At 37.5% G+C, this 16,402-nt stretch overlaps 1 protein-coding gene across 10 annotated transcripts in view; it reads right to left on the bottom strand.

The window, feature by feature from the left end:
- Positions 1-603: 603 nt before the first annotated feature.
- Positions 604-16,402, bottom strand: part of LOC117394392 (rho GTPase-activating protein 12-like) — a 70,473-nt gene continuing 54,674 nt past the window's right edge. For 5 of the 10 annotated variants that reach the window (XM_059019558.1, XM_059019562.1, XM_059019583.1 and 2 more), the window contains 13 exons: positions 14,230-14,304; positions 13,712-13,786; positions 13,118-13,179; positions 12,670-12,751; positions 9,657-9,761; positions 7,921-8,019; positions 7,662-7,758; positions 6,457-6,576; positions 5,943-6,041; positions 5,619-5,696; positions 5,092-5,226; positions 4,422-4,527; positions 604-2,418 (listed from right to left, as the gene is read on the bottom strand). In XM_059019558.1, coding sequence (XP_058875541.1) covers positions 2,244-2,418; positions 4,422-4,527; positions 5,092-5,226; positions 5,619-5,696; positions 5,943-6,041; positions 6,457-6,576; positions 7,662-7,758; positions 7,921-8,019; positions 9,657-9,761; positions 12,670-12,751; positions 13,118-13,179; positions 13,712-13,786; positions 14,230-14,304 — 1,308 coding nt within the window. In that variant the 3' untranslated portion in view covers positions 604-2,243. The remainder of the gene's footprint in view (positions 2,419-4,421; positions 4,528-5,091; positions 5,227-5,618; positions 5,697-5,942; positions 6,042-6,456; positions 6,577-7,661; positions 7,759-7,920; positions 8,020-9,656; positions 9,762-12,669; positions 12,752-13,117; positions 13,180-13,711; positions 13,787-14,229; positions 14,305-16,402) is intronic. The other 5 variants (XM_059019568.1, XM_059019575.1, XM_059019581.1 and 2 more) reach the window with 3 other exon arrangements.

The raw sequence follows: 16,402 nt of genomic DNA, 5'->3' as shown, positions 1-16,402 counted from the left end.
AAGGTGCCAAGAGTTTGCACAATCAGGCCCCTGTTAAACCTGCTCTGAATTGATCACACTAGTCATTTAAATAATATACTTCCCTGATGGTAGTTTGTAAACTCAGGACTGGGTGTAGGGCTGATATAAGTTTCTAACCCTGTAACTGTTATATATTTTTTCATCAATGTTTTCAGTCATCATAGGAAACACTTACTTAGGACTTACAAAGCAAAAATCAGACGATGGTGGACGTGCTATTAACCCCTGGGCCTTTTTAAAAAAATAATTAATTTAATGAATTAGTTATTTAGCAGACACTTTTATTCAAAGTGACTTAGAGACTAGGGGGTGAACTATGCATCAACAACTACTGTTGCAGAGTCATTCACTTACAATAGGACCTCAGTTTTGCGTCTCATCCGAAGGACGGAGCACAAAGAGGTTAAGTGACTTGTTCAGGGTCACACACAGAGTTAATCAGTAGCTGAGTGGGGATTAGAACCGGGGTCTTCCTGGTATCAAGCCCTTTTTCTTTAACCACTCCTTTGGAGTGTCATCACTTGGGGCCAGGGATAATGAAAATAATTCCAAACAGCAGACTTTAACAGAAAACACAGTGTCAATTTTGTCTTTTTTTTTTTTTTTTAATTCAGATTACATATATCAATGTCACAAACTGCAGTTAGTCTAGAAAATTACATTAAAAAAATGTGCAGTTGACCATGCTCCCAGTAACAGATAAACTTCCCAAACCATTTTTTTCTTTTTTTAACAATCAGTCTATGTTATTGAATATTTATATATTTATATATAAAAAATAAAAATGAAGGTGATTCTTTTTTAAACTACCATCACTCACCACCAAAGTATACATACAAAGTTCATTTATGGTTAGAGATTTGTACAATAGATTCCACTAGGCAATTTCTCAACATTAAGCTGTACATATCAATTATTTTAAAAGGCTATTCAATACTATTTCCAGTACCATTTTTCATAACAGGTAATTATTGCCCTGGAAATGGGAGAAAAAAATTAAAAAGACAGAAAGTGCACAAAGTTAGTATTTATCTATAATAAAAGTTGTCCTAAGGAACTCAAGTATCCTTTTAACCCTAACCCAGCAAAGCACCAGAAAATACTGTCTTAAAGCTAAATGGCTTGCAAATAAACTGTTATTGTAGGAGTGAAGCCTACATTAGTTCATGAAACTATACATTAAATCTATGTACACTTGCTAAAGATGATCAGACCATTAGCTTATTTACAACAAATTTCATTTCGTAACACAGGTTTTGATTATTTCCTCAGCATTCAAGACATTTCAGTTGTATATGACTGGCTGACACAAGGACCAGTTTCAATTTAACTCAGGGACATATTTATAGAGCATTGGCACAATGATAAATGCATAGAACTGCAATGTGCTAATTCCATATGAACACGCACCCTAAATGCTTTAACAGGATTAACTTGTTTTTGATCAGTAGTAGTTTAACAAGTGCTTACAATACTGTGAACATTCCCAGTATTATAATAATAATAATAATAATAATAATAATAATAATAATAATAATACAAAACAGAACCCAGGTACCCTAGAAGTAGGATACTCTCTTCCTTTCAGCACATCCAGTCTGATATTTATTTAGATGAAATAAAGGTGTGCTGTGATGCACTGCCGGGCAGCAACGTGCCTTCGGATTGTGATGGGCTGAGGAATCCTTCCAGTCCGAGCGGTCACTGTGCAGAAAGCATGTACATGCACACAAACAGCAACACTCAAAACAGAACACTTTATCCAGACAACGCTAATATAACAACCTTTATTTTTTCATTTTATAAATTGCTGATGCAACCAATGCCAGAAGGCAGTGGCTTTCGAACCCTTACGGGATGTGCAGTGAACATCCTCGAGACGTCCAATTGTCAATACTGGCCAAGGAATCCAGTGTATGCAACTTACCCGCACTATTAACTTGTCATTGCAACTTAGGCTAGGATTAATCTCTATTAACTGTACTGTCTTGTTAAGTATTTGCAATGGATTGATCAATTTTCAGTAGGGTAAACACAGGCTCCTGAAGTAACAGCATCTACTTGCAGGAATGGCAACCAAAAGAAAAAATATAGCTCCAAAACGTTAAGTGAAAAGTTTTTAGAACTTTTTTTTCCCTGCTTGGTCCATAGCATAAGTCACAAGTGTAAGCTTTGATTGCATGGTACATAGCTTGGCAAGTTTGTCCCATTCTCATGCAGTTTTACCTGCTGAAAATGCTCTCGTATTCCAGTAGGATCAATTCTACAATCTGGTTCTGATACACCATATGTACTGCAATGTTTCCAGTCTCTGTCTCGGGTCTTAGGAGAGTCGGGCCAAACACTATAGCAACACTTTGAGTGTTCATTCGGTTCTCTTCTCCATGCTCTATAACTCTGAAACAAAAGACATACACAGATAAATGTAACACCACACATTCATTAGAGTCTTCTTCAACACTGTCATTACTGAACAACTCTGTTTAGGTAGATCAAAACATATCCTAACAGAAAAGGAACAAGCAAACTCATGCAACCTTTCCAGCTCATGGCATGAAGACCACAGGTCCTGCTGGAATTTAATTGTCAATGTGTTATTTATAGCAGTGGTTCTCAAACTTTTTGGACCTCGCCCCCTTTCCTCTTGTCTGTGGTACTTGACACCCCCCAATCATTGAAAATATCCATAGGGACACCAAAATTTACAAGGAGCGGTTTTATTTGGTCTTGTGGTGGCTGTGGACAAAGTGATGATCTGAAACACTGCTGTGAAAAGCACCTTCAGTGAAGCACAGGGGACTTTTTATAACTGCTTTCATACAAATTTAAGTCACAGGTTTTCCACCGAGTACTATATTTCTGAATGTCTAACTGGAATGCCTAATTGCACAGAGCATTTGTGCAGACACTTGAAATCACTGCAAGTGTCAATCTGCAGGCTCAACATGCAACTGAAAATTCTCTTGTACTAAAGAACGAGGAGGATCGTGCCAATTAGGACAAAAAACACCAATTATGGCTCTGCTTACAAGAAGACATCATGAGTAATCATACTGGTGTGCCGCCTTGAAACTGAACATTTATAATGTTTCTACACTTATCAGCAGGCATGCATCCACAGTGACCTTTACTGTTCCTTCTTGCTACTGTGCAATCCACTCTTGGCTGAAAACTAAAAGTAACGTAAACCTTTAGACAGTAATGAGATACACTCCCACATTTGGAGATGCAGCCAGGTCAGACAAAACGGTGGTTCTGGCAACAATCTGATCCAAGGCAAGATTTTGCACAGGTATTTCTAACCACTAATAACGGATCCCTTAGGATCCCTAAACTTGCCTATTACTAATCAACAAAACAGGGTTCAGTGTTTAATGGAAATGGAGGGTAACTGAGTGAGCGGAGATGGAACAGCAAGTCTTCATTTAAAAAAAGGCTGATCCTCACCCTGCTCCATGCCTTACTTTACTTCTAAGGAAACTTTTCTTCTCATCCCCAGACAACTACCACACGGATGAAGCATTCTCAGAACACGACATCGAGTGGGATGTAATCGCATCTTCATTTATCAAAACTCCCTCAGCAACATGTTCACTTTCTTCAATAAATCTTCCTACCTCACGATGACGTTGAAATTGCACTATATTATATCACCTATATTATCACTGGAGTCTTGTTTAATGTACAGTACTTGAGTATGTGAATCTGGAATCTGAGCACCTAGGGAATAAAGACCATGCGTAAAAGACTGTATACACATTACTATATGTGTTACAATATGGGTTCAAACCAACAAAAAAACACTTTCAACATTTGGCTATAAAGTTTAAATCTTTTCAACAAATCTTTTAAAAAAATTCAACACATTCCTCAATCATCACTATATTTAAACATTACCTACCAAATTATTATTATTATTTTTTTTTCAAATACATGTACTATTTGCATCGTATTGTTGCAGCCTGAATGCATTGTTCCCACGGCCCCCCTAAACCTGGGCCCTAAGCAACACCCTAGAATAAGAAAGAGCCTTGCCCTGATAACGGTAGAAGTTTGAATCTGTATTAAGACAGATAATGGAGACGTTTTTTTTCTTTTGTGCAACCACTGAAGCCACTTCTCAATATAAAAGTGCTAACTATAAATAAAGTGCTAAACAAACCACACACACTTCTGATTTTTTAAAACAAGTGCTACTGGCTTTACCACACCAACCATGTCGTCCTTAATTATTTAACTGACCAGTCCCTGGATGATTCAGCTAAGGTCTTTTATTGTTTAATGCAGCCTGTAATTGATGATGTGAGTGGTATGAGTTCCAAGACTAGAATTAAGTGGAATGTATGTGCTCAACATACATAGGGAGAAACACACACACACACACACACACACACACTTACTTTCTGAGGTGTTTGAAGAGTGCCTGCATGGTGTCCTGGTTAGGTTTTGGCAACTGCTTGATTACGTCTTTTATAGACTGCACACGCTGCTCGTAATCCTGACTTTCTGTGGGGGGGGGGGAGCACATTAACAATGTTTATAAGGCGCTAGTGAAATGTTATTTGCTACCAGCCTTAAAGTGAAGCAAGACACCACTCTGTGGATAAACCAAGTACTGCACTGTGTGGAAATCAAGGAAAACACACATTTAACAGCATATCTAAAATAAGGCCCAGTACAAGATGACATCTGAATTTAGATTCCACAGGTTTATTGATCTGGAAGTTTGCAGTTTCTCACCTCTACCAACATTGCAAGTTATGCAATAACACCAGACAGAGGGACTTGAGAGATTTACCAGCTATTAATTTGTTTTCCTGAATTGTTCTGTAATTCCGGATTAGGTTCTCAATATCAGGTTCTCAAATCAGAGGGAAAGTTGTTCTGGTATATGGGATATTACTTTAAACATTTGATGACTCAGGCATCATCATATTAGTACACGTATAGATTTTCTCATTACTTTTCAGAAAATAATGGTACTTTATTTTTCTCCAGTGCAAAGGATTGTTAACACTGGACCTTTGTTTAGTGCCTGGGTGTCCTGCACCCAGGGTGTGTCATACTTACTGATAGCACTGACAAAGTCATCGAAGTAGTTATGTGTGAAGAGAGGCTCGGGCAGTTCTCTAAAGAACATCTTCAGCGCTCCAGTGATGACGTGAGTATCTTCCCATTTACTATCCTTCAGATCCAGAGTCTCATCTGCAACATCAAAGCAGTACAATTGTTAATCTCCAATGTTGATGAGGTAAAAAAAAACCTACTAAAGTGGGCATTGCATTCTGATCACTTCATTCTGATACTTGAGAAACAGGAGTAGCAGACAATTTGCTTTCTATTATTCATTTCAGTACCGTTTTCTCCAATTCAACCCTTTTTTCACATTACAAAAAGGATGGGTCTAACTCGAGAGAATCCAGAAGCCCAATTCATCTTCGCTCTGGAAAGCCAAGCTGTGAAACGCTTTCAGGGAAGGCAGAACAGTTTAACTACAACCTCTAATACCCCCTAAAAAAGTAGACAGTTGGAGTGGATTAATGTTTCATCCAAAAGGCAGAAATGCTTAGATCTGTCTCAACAACAAAATCACTTACCGTGATTTATAGCGAATCGTAGCTTCTGTATCACAGCCAGGTTTCCACTTACTCTGTATAAACCATCAACATTTAAACCTGAAAACATAAAATTAATCAAACTTCTGTCGCTCCATTAATGTCTCATCTTTAGGCTTTACACTGGTAAGTCTCTAGTTGTATTATTTTATATGGATATAAGAAAACATTAATTCTCAGAGACTACATACAGTGCTAAAATTATAGTTCAGTTAGTAGCAATACATGTTGCATGGTACTATTAAATGGAAGTAAAATTAAACCATAAGCAGCTTTTTTAAATGACATTCAAATGAGTACACTTGCCATTGTTTTCTAAATGATCGATACACATCCTAACAAAGCTTGGCACAGTAGTTTTCTCTCTCTGACAGAGGCTGGTCAGGTTACATCCAAATACTTGATCTGTTACACAAAAAAGAGCAAATCCAATATTATATAAACAAAGGGGCAGTTAAACTTCCTGAATGCATACACAAAAGTGCAAATGTGTTTATATTTAATATTTTCCAGTAGTCTTGTATTGTAAGTATGGTCTGTGACATCTGCTCTAACTAATACAGAGCCGATTAAAATCAAACTTTGGTAGCTAAACTATAAATGTAGCCAACTACACGTATTGCGCATGAAAAACAGTTGTGTTGCCAGGCAACGGCACAGGTAAGTCAGAAAGGGAAATAATGAGCTGCAATTGCACCTGTGCTAATCTGTCGCCCACAGGATATATATTTAAATTGGGATATCTAAATCCACCAGCCTCTTACTGGATAGATAAGATGGCAATGATTTGGCTGAACATATGACCAATTCATTCCTTTACCTTTAATATAGCCCTTGTCTCTGACTGCCTGCAGTGTGGGTCGACGGGTCAGGAACTTCTTCAGTTTTACCCTGGTCTTCTTCTGGTCTGAAGAATCTATACTGACAGAGTTCTTCATGGCTAGAAGAGAGCATAGCAGATTTCACATATAGAAAAGCCAGAGTCCACATACATCTCCCGCCTCACCAGTTAATAGATATGTAAAGCTACAATGAACATATAAAAAAGTCGATCACTATAACCTGCATTCTCCATATACGCAAATAAAAATGATCTAGTTTGGCAAACAGACAGCCTCCTTGCGCCCCAGATTCCGATGCCCTCAAATTATTGATGGACAGACATCACAGGCTATAGGGATACGTACCCCCCAGTAGGGGATAATTAGTAATGCTGCACTGCTCAAGGCAAGTCAGATTAGTTTGAAATTAGTTGAGAAAAGCAGTAGATGATAACACACAAGCCAGTTTAGTAAGGAAAAGCTAATCCAGTGACCCAAAGAGAGTCATGCAGCACTTAATAAAAATAAATAGGAAAAGTCAGTAAGGTAAACATTTCATGAGGGTACCATAGGAAATCAGGGTCAGGCTCACAAAATAGGTGGGGTCTAATGCAAACTCATCGGTACGGTTTGCATTCATTTAGACTGGATTTCTGTTGTCTGACAGAAAATGAGTAATAATTACTCAATATATCCTGCTGTGATCGGATTCTGACAGAATTTACCAGGTAATGCACCTGAACAGTAGCCTTAGGGCCAGGGTTCAGCATCAAGCAGTTATGCTGGTTCCTCCCAGGAGTTGCTTAAATACCATAGAAGTATATTCCCTATGGAATACACCCACACAATGCTGTATATACAACAACATTAGAGCCATCAGTATTGTGACAAAGTAGACCTCATTAACCTACATATTTACTTATTAACAGACAGCATCTCCTTATACTCCCACATTCTAAATACAAGAAAAAATGATCTGACCAAGTTTACTTCTCTACATGTATGTAAAACTGTAAAGTGTAACATATACCTCTACTATTTCTGCAGGATAGTGGTCATTTTATTTATTTATTTATTTATTTATTTATTTATTTATTTATTTAAAAATAAAGACAAATGCAATTCAGACAACCAACACCCTTTTTGGGCAGGATTAGGTCATATATTTCTGCTATAGACACCACAGTGCTTGAGACACACTCACTGCGTGATTTCTTCGAGTCTCTGCTGTCCTTGTCATGTTTATCGGCTCCAGGAGACTCTGGCATGTCCTCTTCGATTGCTTCGTCAGACTCCCAAGCCTAAAGAAAAATGAATGACTTTTTATTTTAAGGGGCTTATTTGCAAAAATGAGCTTAAAATCAATCCCCCACCCCCCCTCCAACCAAAGCACCCGCCAATATGAAGTAGGCCTATGTGCTACACAACTCTACCTTTCATGTCCAGTTCATAAATATACTTACATGAGTACTTATCATCTCTCCCAGTGCTTTGAACCAGTCGTTGATAACAGTATCATTTTCAGACTGAATTAGCAGCTCAGTTCCTTGCCGTGTTTTTAACTGACAGAAATAAAAATTAATACAATTCCAGTCAAATAAATGAAACACACGAACACAGAAACACACTGGCTGCAGCATGTTAAAATGTTACATTATCATTTCAGCACATGCAAGCTACACAATAACTCTCCTTGCAAAGCAAAGATACAGCACTAGGGGGAGCCAAAATACAAAAAATACAACTACTGAGCAATGAGTCTCAGTTAAAATAAAACAAGAAATTGTACAAAGAAATACATACAATTCAGGGATTTTATTTTCTGGCATACAGTGTGTTTGTCACTGATGTAACTTAAAAAAAGGATGGTAAGTAGATTCAAGAAAATGTCCTTTTCTTCAAGAAAAAGTCCTTTTCTTCAATCAGTTTATTGAAATATGCAGGGAGTCTGGTCCCAGGTACAGGACAAACAGAATACTCGTTCTTACAATCTTTTGCATGACATTAAATACCCCTCTGTATAGACGGTCCACCTCCTCTTTCTCTGACACTTAACCAATAGCAAAGGTACAACACATTATTCTGTTACCATATATTTAATTTAGTGTGTGTGTGTGTGTGTGTGTGTCTGTGTGTGTGTGTCTGTGTGTGTGTGTAATCTAGTGTGATGACCTCTGAACTCAGTGCATTCTTCAGACCCCTGGTGCCCCAAAATAGGTCTATACATCTGGTTTTTGACATCTTCCTTGTTCATATTTCTCCGTATTGTTTGAGACCCTTTGAGTCCAGTGGCATTATCTCTTATTCTCCCTGTGAATCTTTGGGTCCAACAGCAGTCCCTCCTTTATGCTTTGTATTCCAAAAGTCTTAGAGCCTGGCCCCTTCTGGTCCACAGCATTGTTATCTTGTTAGCTTGCAGTCAATGTTGGACAAGAAGCTTGTAGACGCAAGGTCTCTTATCAATTGTTAGCAGTACATGCAATTTGAACCAAACAAACAGTCTGCTATCTGCAACATTAGTCTCTTTTCAGAAAAGAACACCAGTATAGCTCTGCCAGTCACCTTTAAATGAATTGTTCATTATAAAAAAACAAAACAAAAAAAAGAAAACAGGTTTCATTGTCCATCCATCAAAAGTACCTTTGACCATTGTTCCATTGTCCAATTTCTGTGTTCTTGTGCATATTTTAGCCTTTTAGTCTTGTTCCCCTTTCTTAACAGAGGTATTCTTACTGCAACACATCCCTTAAGTCCTGATTCAAGAGTGACCTTCGTACTGTTGATTTGATGGACAACGACACCTGTGCCTTCTGCCAGTTCTGTTGTCAATTCAACACTTGTCTTCTTTCTATTCTTTAAGGATATTATCTTCAAGTATTGCTCATCCTTGTTAGTCTTCCAGTCGTGGGTTTGTCAATTACAGACGATGTTTCTCTGTACTTGATTATGCTTCGGATACCACACCTTGAAAATCGAGTGATGCGAGCTATTTCACTCAATGTTTTTCCTTCTTTATGCAAGTCAAGTTTGTTTTAATAGTAGAAAACACTAGTGGAGGTGTTGAGTAAATTGTTGATGCTCATAATGTATCAGAGTAGAAAAATGCAACATGTCTAATACTAAAGTGAAAGCATCAATGTTTTTATACAAGGGAGTATGGGCCTATCATTTTTGAAAAATAAAAATAAAATAAATGTACCTCCAGGACACGCTTCTTGCTGGATTTGTCTTTTGAAGCCCATTCCAAGATCGCCCCTCTAAGATCCACAGTAAACTCGGGTTTAGATTGACTGCCCCCAAACTTCTGACGAGAAAAACAAATAAAAAACAATAAAAAAAAGGCTTATGGGAAAACTTTCCAAAAGAAGAAGCACCTCCCCATCTTTATAGAGAAATATTGCATTGCTGAATAATTACACACTAGAGATAATAAGGAGAGTCTAATCACTGCCCACAGGGCAGGAAACCGTCTTGTGAACAGATGGGTCTTGTCATGTAGCTTAGTTAGGAATGCCCTCAGCCACACCTCTCCCAAGAGAAAACAGTAAGACTAGGCTGTCCCAAAAGGCATGCTGTAACTTATCAACCCTTTTATCCCCAGTACAGCAAAAAGCACCCCCTCCCCTTCACCACAAACCATTCCCCTGCTGCACTCTTCTCATTATTAGCAAAGGAACTCCCACTGGCTCAGGATTATAAAACATGCACGGCCTCTTCATTAAAACATCCATTATCAGCAGCCACTGTAAAAGTTACACGCACTGCACATTAGCAACACTTTCCATTCTCTACATAATGAAAGCATTTCAACAAGCCACCTTTTATTAGCAGATACCCTCTTGTCATAGCGAGTATCACCATAAATTTGTATTACTGGTGCATTCCTGTCATAGCCTCCTCTGAAGTGTAATGCATGGCTCAGGGGGGCAGAAAGAGAATTCGATATTGAGCAATGTGGGTTTTTTTTTTAATCTTTTTTGAGATTACATTTAGAGAGCTGGACTGGATGGTCCAATTCCCCAAATATACATATACCCACTAGTATGATCCATCTGTACCTTGTTTATGTCGCAGACTATTGATACAAAAAGTCAGGTTACTTCAGGGGCACCCTGTTTTTATTAAGTATGAATGTTCACAGCAATAGGCTTTGTTAACTACAATCTCTGTACTATGCTACTCAAAGAGGAATGGGTTTGTTTTGTAAGGTAGCATCTACCAATGATCAACAGTTTTACCTCAGTGGTTGTTCATAGGTGCATTTTTCAGCTTTCTGACAAGCCTCGAATACAATTCTGTGCAATGTGGTTCCTTTTGTAGACTGGCTTTGGAATTTTGCCCTACACTTCCCTCATTTTAAACCAAGTTCAGCAAGTGAAGAACTTTCTCACCACTGTCAGCCTCAATTCATTACATTGTGAGCTACAGTAGTTATCCAGTTGTTTTCTACTATTAACCTTCCATATAGGCACATGTCCTGTTTGTTTCAATATCTGTTCTATGTTCTAAACTGTTGGATTATTAATATCACAGCGAACCAAATTCAATTAAAAAATAAATAAAAATAAACTACTCCAGCAAATGTACTGAAGCTCACTAGCACTGTTAGAGGTGTTGGTTGTCATACTGTAGGAGTCCTTTTTGAATGATTTCAGCGATTGAGGTATTCAGATTCATCACTGTTTAGATGAATGTAATATACCCTGTTGCATGTAGTTCTCCAGCAGTGATCAGTTACTGCTTGTGGGCCAAGCATGGGAGATGAGGAAAAGCTCATCTGCTTGCACACACAAAAAAAAATGTTTTACTGTTTAAAAATGACACATGCAAAGATTTAATAAAATATTATCACATGTACAGTACTGGTCCTCAGATGCAAACTACCTTTAGGTCACAAATGAACAGGTGCTGCCTGGTATGGAAAAATAGCATTCCATCCCTCACCATTCCCATCCCCAACCAATATTTGAAACGAACACATAAATGCATAAATACATTCAACAGTAGTGCGTATCCCTCCACCTCATACCCCCTTAACATCTCACCTAAGCAAAGTTACATGTGTTAATGGTAGACAGAAGGCATTACTAATGGGAGGAGGCATGCAGATAGAACACATACAGTGGCAGCTGTAACAGGGCCAGAGTTTACATAGGAGACGGCAGGCCGCCGCTTGACTGAGTGTTTCCAGTTGGCTAGCAGCGAGAGGAGCAGCTCAGGGATTGAGCCCCTTTGGTAGTACGACTTGATGGAAAGGGGGAAGAAAAGTGGTGATGTCACAAAAAAGTGCACAGCACAAATGAAGCCAAAAGCCAGATAACTGTGAAAAGACCCTGCTATAAATGTACCCCCCCCCCCCCAAACACAATGTTTTCTCCAGTACAGTGTGTGTTGCATGCATCAGTGGTTAGCAGGCACTACTCTCACTATCAGTGGAACCAAACCAAACCAAATGTTTTAGCATGCAAAAAGATAAACTGTTCAGCACTTATATACATGTATCTTTTCAGATAAATGCTAACCACCTATTTCCTACCATAAGTCATTTAAAAAAAAAAATTCTTACAGGACGAAATTCACTGAGATACAACAACTTATTTACATGGGTAAAATAGTATGAGTCCAATCTAATTAGGATTTTAAGGCCAAGTTCTATGGTACTATGGTACATACGTCCCCCCCTAATGTCACTTAAAAGGGAGCTGCAGAAAACACAGATTTTCCCCAGGACCCTTATTCACAAAACATGAACTTCATTTTAAAAAGTGATTTTACTTCAACTTACTGTATTCAATTTGAACTGAAAAAATGTTGATGTATTATGCTCTGAAGAAGGTTGTCTGACCAAAATGATTGCTACTATACTTACTAGTATAGTACACTGGATGAAGTTTACATTTGTTTTCTAGTTGTAATGATTTAAGTTCTTTAAAGTTATAGATGCAACAGTGAGTGATCTTGATTGCTTTAGAAAAAAAAAAATTAAAAGAAAAAAGAAACAGTGCTAATGTTTTATGAACAAATACATTTGGAATACCAAGGAACAAAGTGCTCATGCAAAAAAATGTTATTTCAAGACTACTACAGGCCCATGCTTCGCTGCACCTGAAGCAGACAAACAGATGTATCACTAAGTTTACTGCAAGACACAAAAACTGCAGAATCTAAAGCACAGGTGCACTTTAACTGGGATTATTTAATGAAGCACCTACCCAACCAGTCCCACCACCTTGACCTTTGGCAAATAACAACGTGGAGCCCTGCAGCACTGCCCACGAGGATGTCCAGTTCTTCCTAAAATGAAAGTTGAATTTTGAATCAAAACTGTTCTATTTCTTGGATCACTTTGATACCCAAAGTCTACAATACATTACTGACAAAGGGAAATCCTTCACACCAGAGACGGTCAATCTTACTCCCTCTATTTGAAAACAGAATTATTTTACAGAACACTTTTAAAGAATAGAATGGGAAGGAAACCCTATTTCTTCATGAGACACATGCACGAAAACTGTTAACTGTTTTGGACAGCTTTTTCAAAATATATATTTTTCTGAATAAAAGTTATTATGGATGCAAACGGAAAATGGTATCAATTATTTTTTAAAAAGGTCCAGCTGCAAGTCTAGAAACCATACAAAATATTTTATAGATACCTACCTAACTTTCTTTCCATGTTCTGTGATTTTGGTTACATTTAACACACCACATTTCTCCGAAGCCTTTAAAAACAAAAATAAATCAATCTAAGTTACAATAACACGAAAGACTGTCAAAAATATAGCTTTTGAAATTGTTTGTGAACATACCCACTAGATGTCTAAGACAGTAAGGTGATTTTTTACTATTACATTTAACACCTAGAGGAAGGCAGAAGAATGTGTCAAGAGTAGCCCTATATTTGTATCCTGGTTTACAGCTCAGCGCTGGAAAGCAGTCACACGGATGCTAAGGAACTTCCCCAAGCCAAGGTCAGTGTCCGAGCCAAGATTCCCAACAAAGACCTCCTGAGTTTCAGTCCTTGACTTTTCAACCACATGATATCGATACTTAGAAACCTCAGAGGATTTCCTGGTCTAAAGCTTCCCAGGTTTGAATAATTTTAGTAGATTAACTGGAGTTGGTCATGGAGCACAGCACCAAAGGGAGCTAAAACTGGGAATGATGCGTAGTCTCCTGTCCAGCTACATAAAACCACAGAATAAAGATTGGGATTGCTGGAAGTAAGGCAATACAGTAGCAATGGATACTAACAGCTGTGGGGTGCTTTGGAGAGGAAGGGCAGGAATCGGAATCAGGAAAGCCTTGCTTTGGAGTGGTTGGAGATTCCTAAAGATGAAAGAGATGTTAAAATATAATAAATTACAAAAATAATAAAAACAAAACAAAAAAATCCAAATATACCAAAATAAGTAAGCAAAAGAACTAAGAAATAGTTGACAGCTTATGCAGTGTTTGCAAAGTTAGACAAATCATTTAAAGATTGACAAAGGAGCATGTAACAGATCTTATGTCAAAATGCCAATAGCCTAAGATTCTAAAGGAATACTGCAACTTTAATTGATTAGTTTTTGCAATTTTATTTTAATTGTAAAATTACAGTTGAGCCCAGGAAACCTCTCGACAGTCAAGAGCAGTATTTATTTAGTTAGTAGTTAAAGCAATAGAAACATTTGTTAATTTGATTGTTTTTTAGCAGACTGCTTCAATGGGATGTTTGTTTTATTTGTTTAAGCTGGAAAGACAGAACATTGACAATGAGGGATACTAACTTGTTCATGATAAGGTGGGGGAGCAATAACCCCCGTGTGATGTTCAGATGCATTACGCTTGTGTACGACAGACAACTGCAACAGAATCAAAAAAGTGTGTGTCTACAGTTTTGTTTTTTATTATTATTTATTTAACAAAAAGAGAATTATAGATTTTTTTTTATCATTCACTCATTGCCTTGGTCTTAAGGAGAACAGAGTTACTGTTTCAAATGCTACATCCAGTTGGAATCATTTCAGCGTTAGTTGCTCAGTAAAGTGTTGTTCAACCCTGAACTGAAGTAATGACGGTGTTCGTGGGACTGTGCGACTGGATGCGTCATCTTTCATCTAAAATGTTAAAGTGAAGTAGCCTAATGGACTTTAAAAGATTAATTTCAAAAGAGTAGCATCCTGGCTACATATTCAAAAACAGGCCGGTACAATGTGTGTTAATACACACCCTGTGCCTAGGAGCATTTCACAAGATCTGCTCTTTTAAGGCTAGCGTACACTATCCGGCCATGTTGGGCAGTGCACCATTGCATGTGATCTACAAGACCTGGTTTAGGATGTTATTTTGTAATACCTATGACTGTCCGGAATATCTGTAATTTTGAGTATTTTACACTCACGAATGCATTAGCTGAAAGGCATGTCTTCTTGGCTTAGTTGTTAAGTTTTAGGTTTACACATTATCCAAACTCATGATCATATCCCTGGCAAGTAGATATTGCATCAGAGATGTCCTATATGTGTGAAGCATGTCATGTCCAACACAGCATGCAACACAATATGCGTTTACCCCTTAATGTGTGTAACACTTTGCTCTTTTGGCCGGGGAATGCTGTCTATTGGAGGTCTCTTTCACCTGCAGACCAGACTGGCACACAGCTAGCACTCTCACCTTCACTGGTACAGTTTAAAACCTGCTGGCTTCGCTTTAAATTACATAAACATACCTGTCTAATAAAACTGCTTCCGGTATTCAAGTTCAGTTTATTTCAGTATCCAGAGCTGTTCAAAGATGCCGAAAACAAAAAAAATCACCCCTAAAGATCAGGTCAACGAGTTTGGCAAGGACGAAAATACTGAAACAGACCACTGTGTTTGGATCATTTCAGCGTCTTACAACTGCCAAAACACAGCATGAAACTGTTTCAGATTTTCTCAAAATGTGTGTAAAAGCCAACATTCCTCTTTACGAAGTGGATCAACCGGCAGTTTTTTTTTTTTTTTACAACAGGGAACTATTTGTAATATTTGAAGTAAAAAAAAAAATTATGTTTGCTTTATTGATTAATGGCACTGGTAAACTTGCAACTTGCTTAGAATTTGAAAGTGTAACCATTTTTACTTTATTTATTTATTTAGCAGACGCATTTATCGAAAGCGACTTACACATGTTACACTAATACAAGGTTATAGTTCAAGAATAATTAAAGTTATAAACTAAAATACAACAGGAGACACAACAAGTGTAACAAGAACAATAAATACTTAATGTGTTAACTGTTACCCAATAGTACTGTTTGTATGTCTTATGTGGCAGAGAAAACTCATTTTTAACCCTTTTATTTTACTCGCGGAATAATGCAATTTTTATTTTATTTTTATATCCGCGAATTCAATTTTTTTTATTGCGGAAAACTAGGATCCCTGCTGATCGCACATGATCCTAGAGACAGTTCCATGACATTTCCATCAGTTTCTCTTCCCATCTCCCTCACTGGCAGATGACACTATTTCATATCCCCTTCCTAAATGTCAGAGGTATTAGGTATGCATCACAATACATGTGATGGTCCTGATGAGCTACTAGTATGATGCTTATAAGACCGAATGATAATTTAATAATAGCATATTTAGTAAAAATGAAATGAGTTAAGCATAATATGTATTCATACCAACTCCTAACATTCAGGAACCATTGGGTGTACTATTCTTCACTACACCCCTACCCAGTACATCCACTTGAGTATTTAAACAGTGTCCTTCCAAATCAGCGTAATGATTTTACAATTAGCATTTTTTTTAAAACATTTTTTTAAAACTATTTTAACAAATAACTGATGAGCATGCTATTTAAAAACCTAAGGAAATTCATCAAGAAAACACACTTCAAAGTCTTACTAGAAAATGCAATTGTTCACAGGACTTTTCTTTGACTAATTGTAATGCTCTTTCTTTTAAT

Source organism: Acipenser ruthenus, chromosome 3 (genome assembly GCF_902713425.1).
Source record: "Acipenser ruthenus chromosome 3, fAciRut3.2 maternal haplotype, whole genome shotgun sequence".
NCBI lineage: Eukaryota > Metazoa > Chordata > Actinopteri > Acipenseriformes > Acipenseridae > Acipenser > Acipenser ruthenus.
The sequence above is the reverse complement of the archived record's forward strand: the minus strand, read 5'-3'. Positions and strand labels throughout refer to the sequence as shown.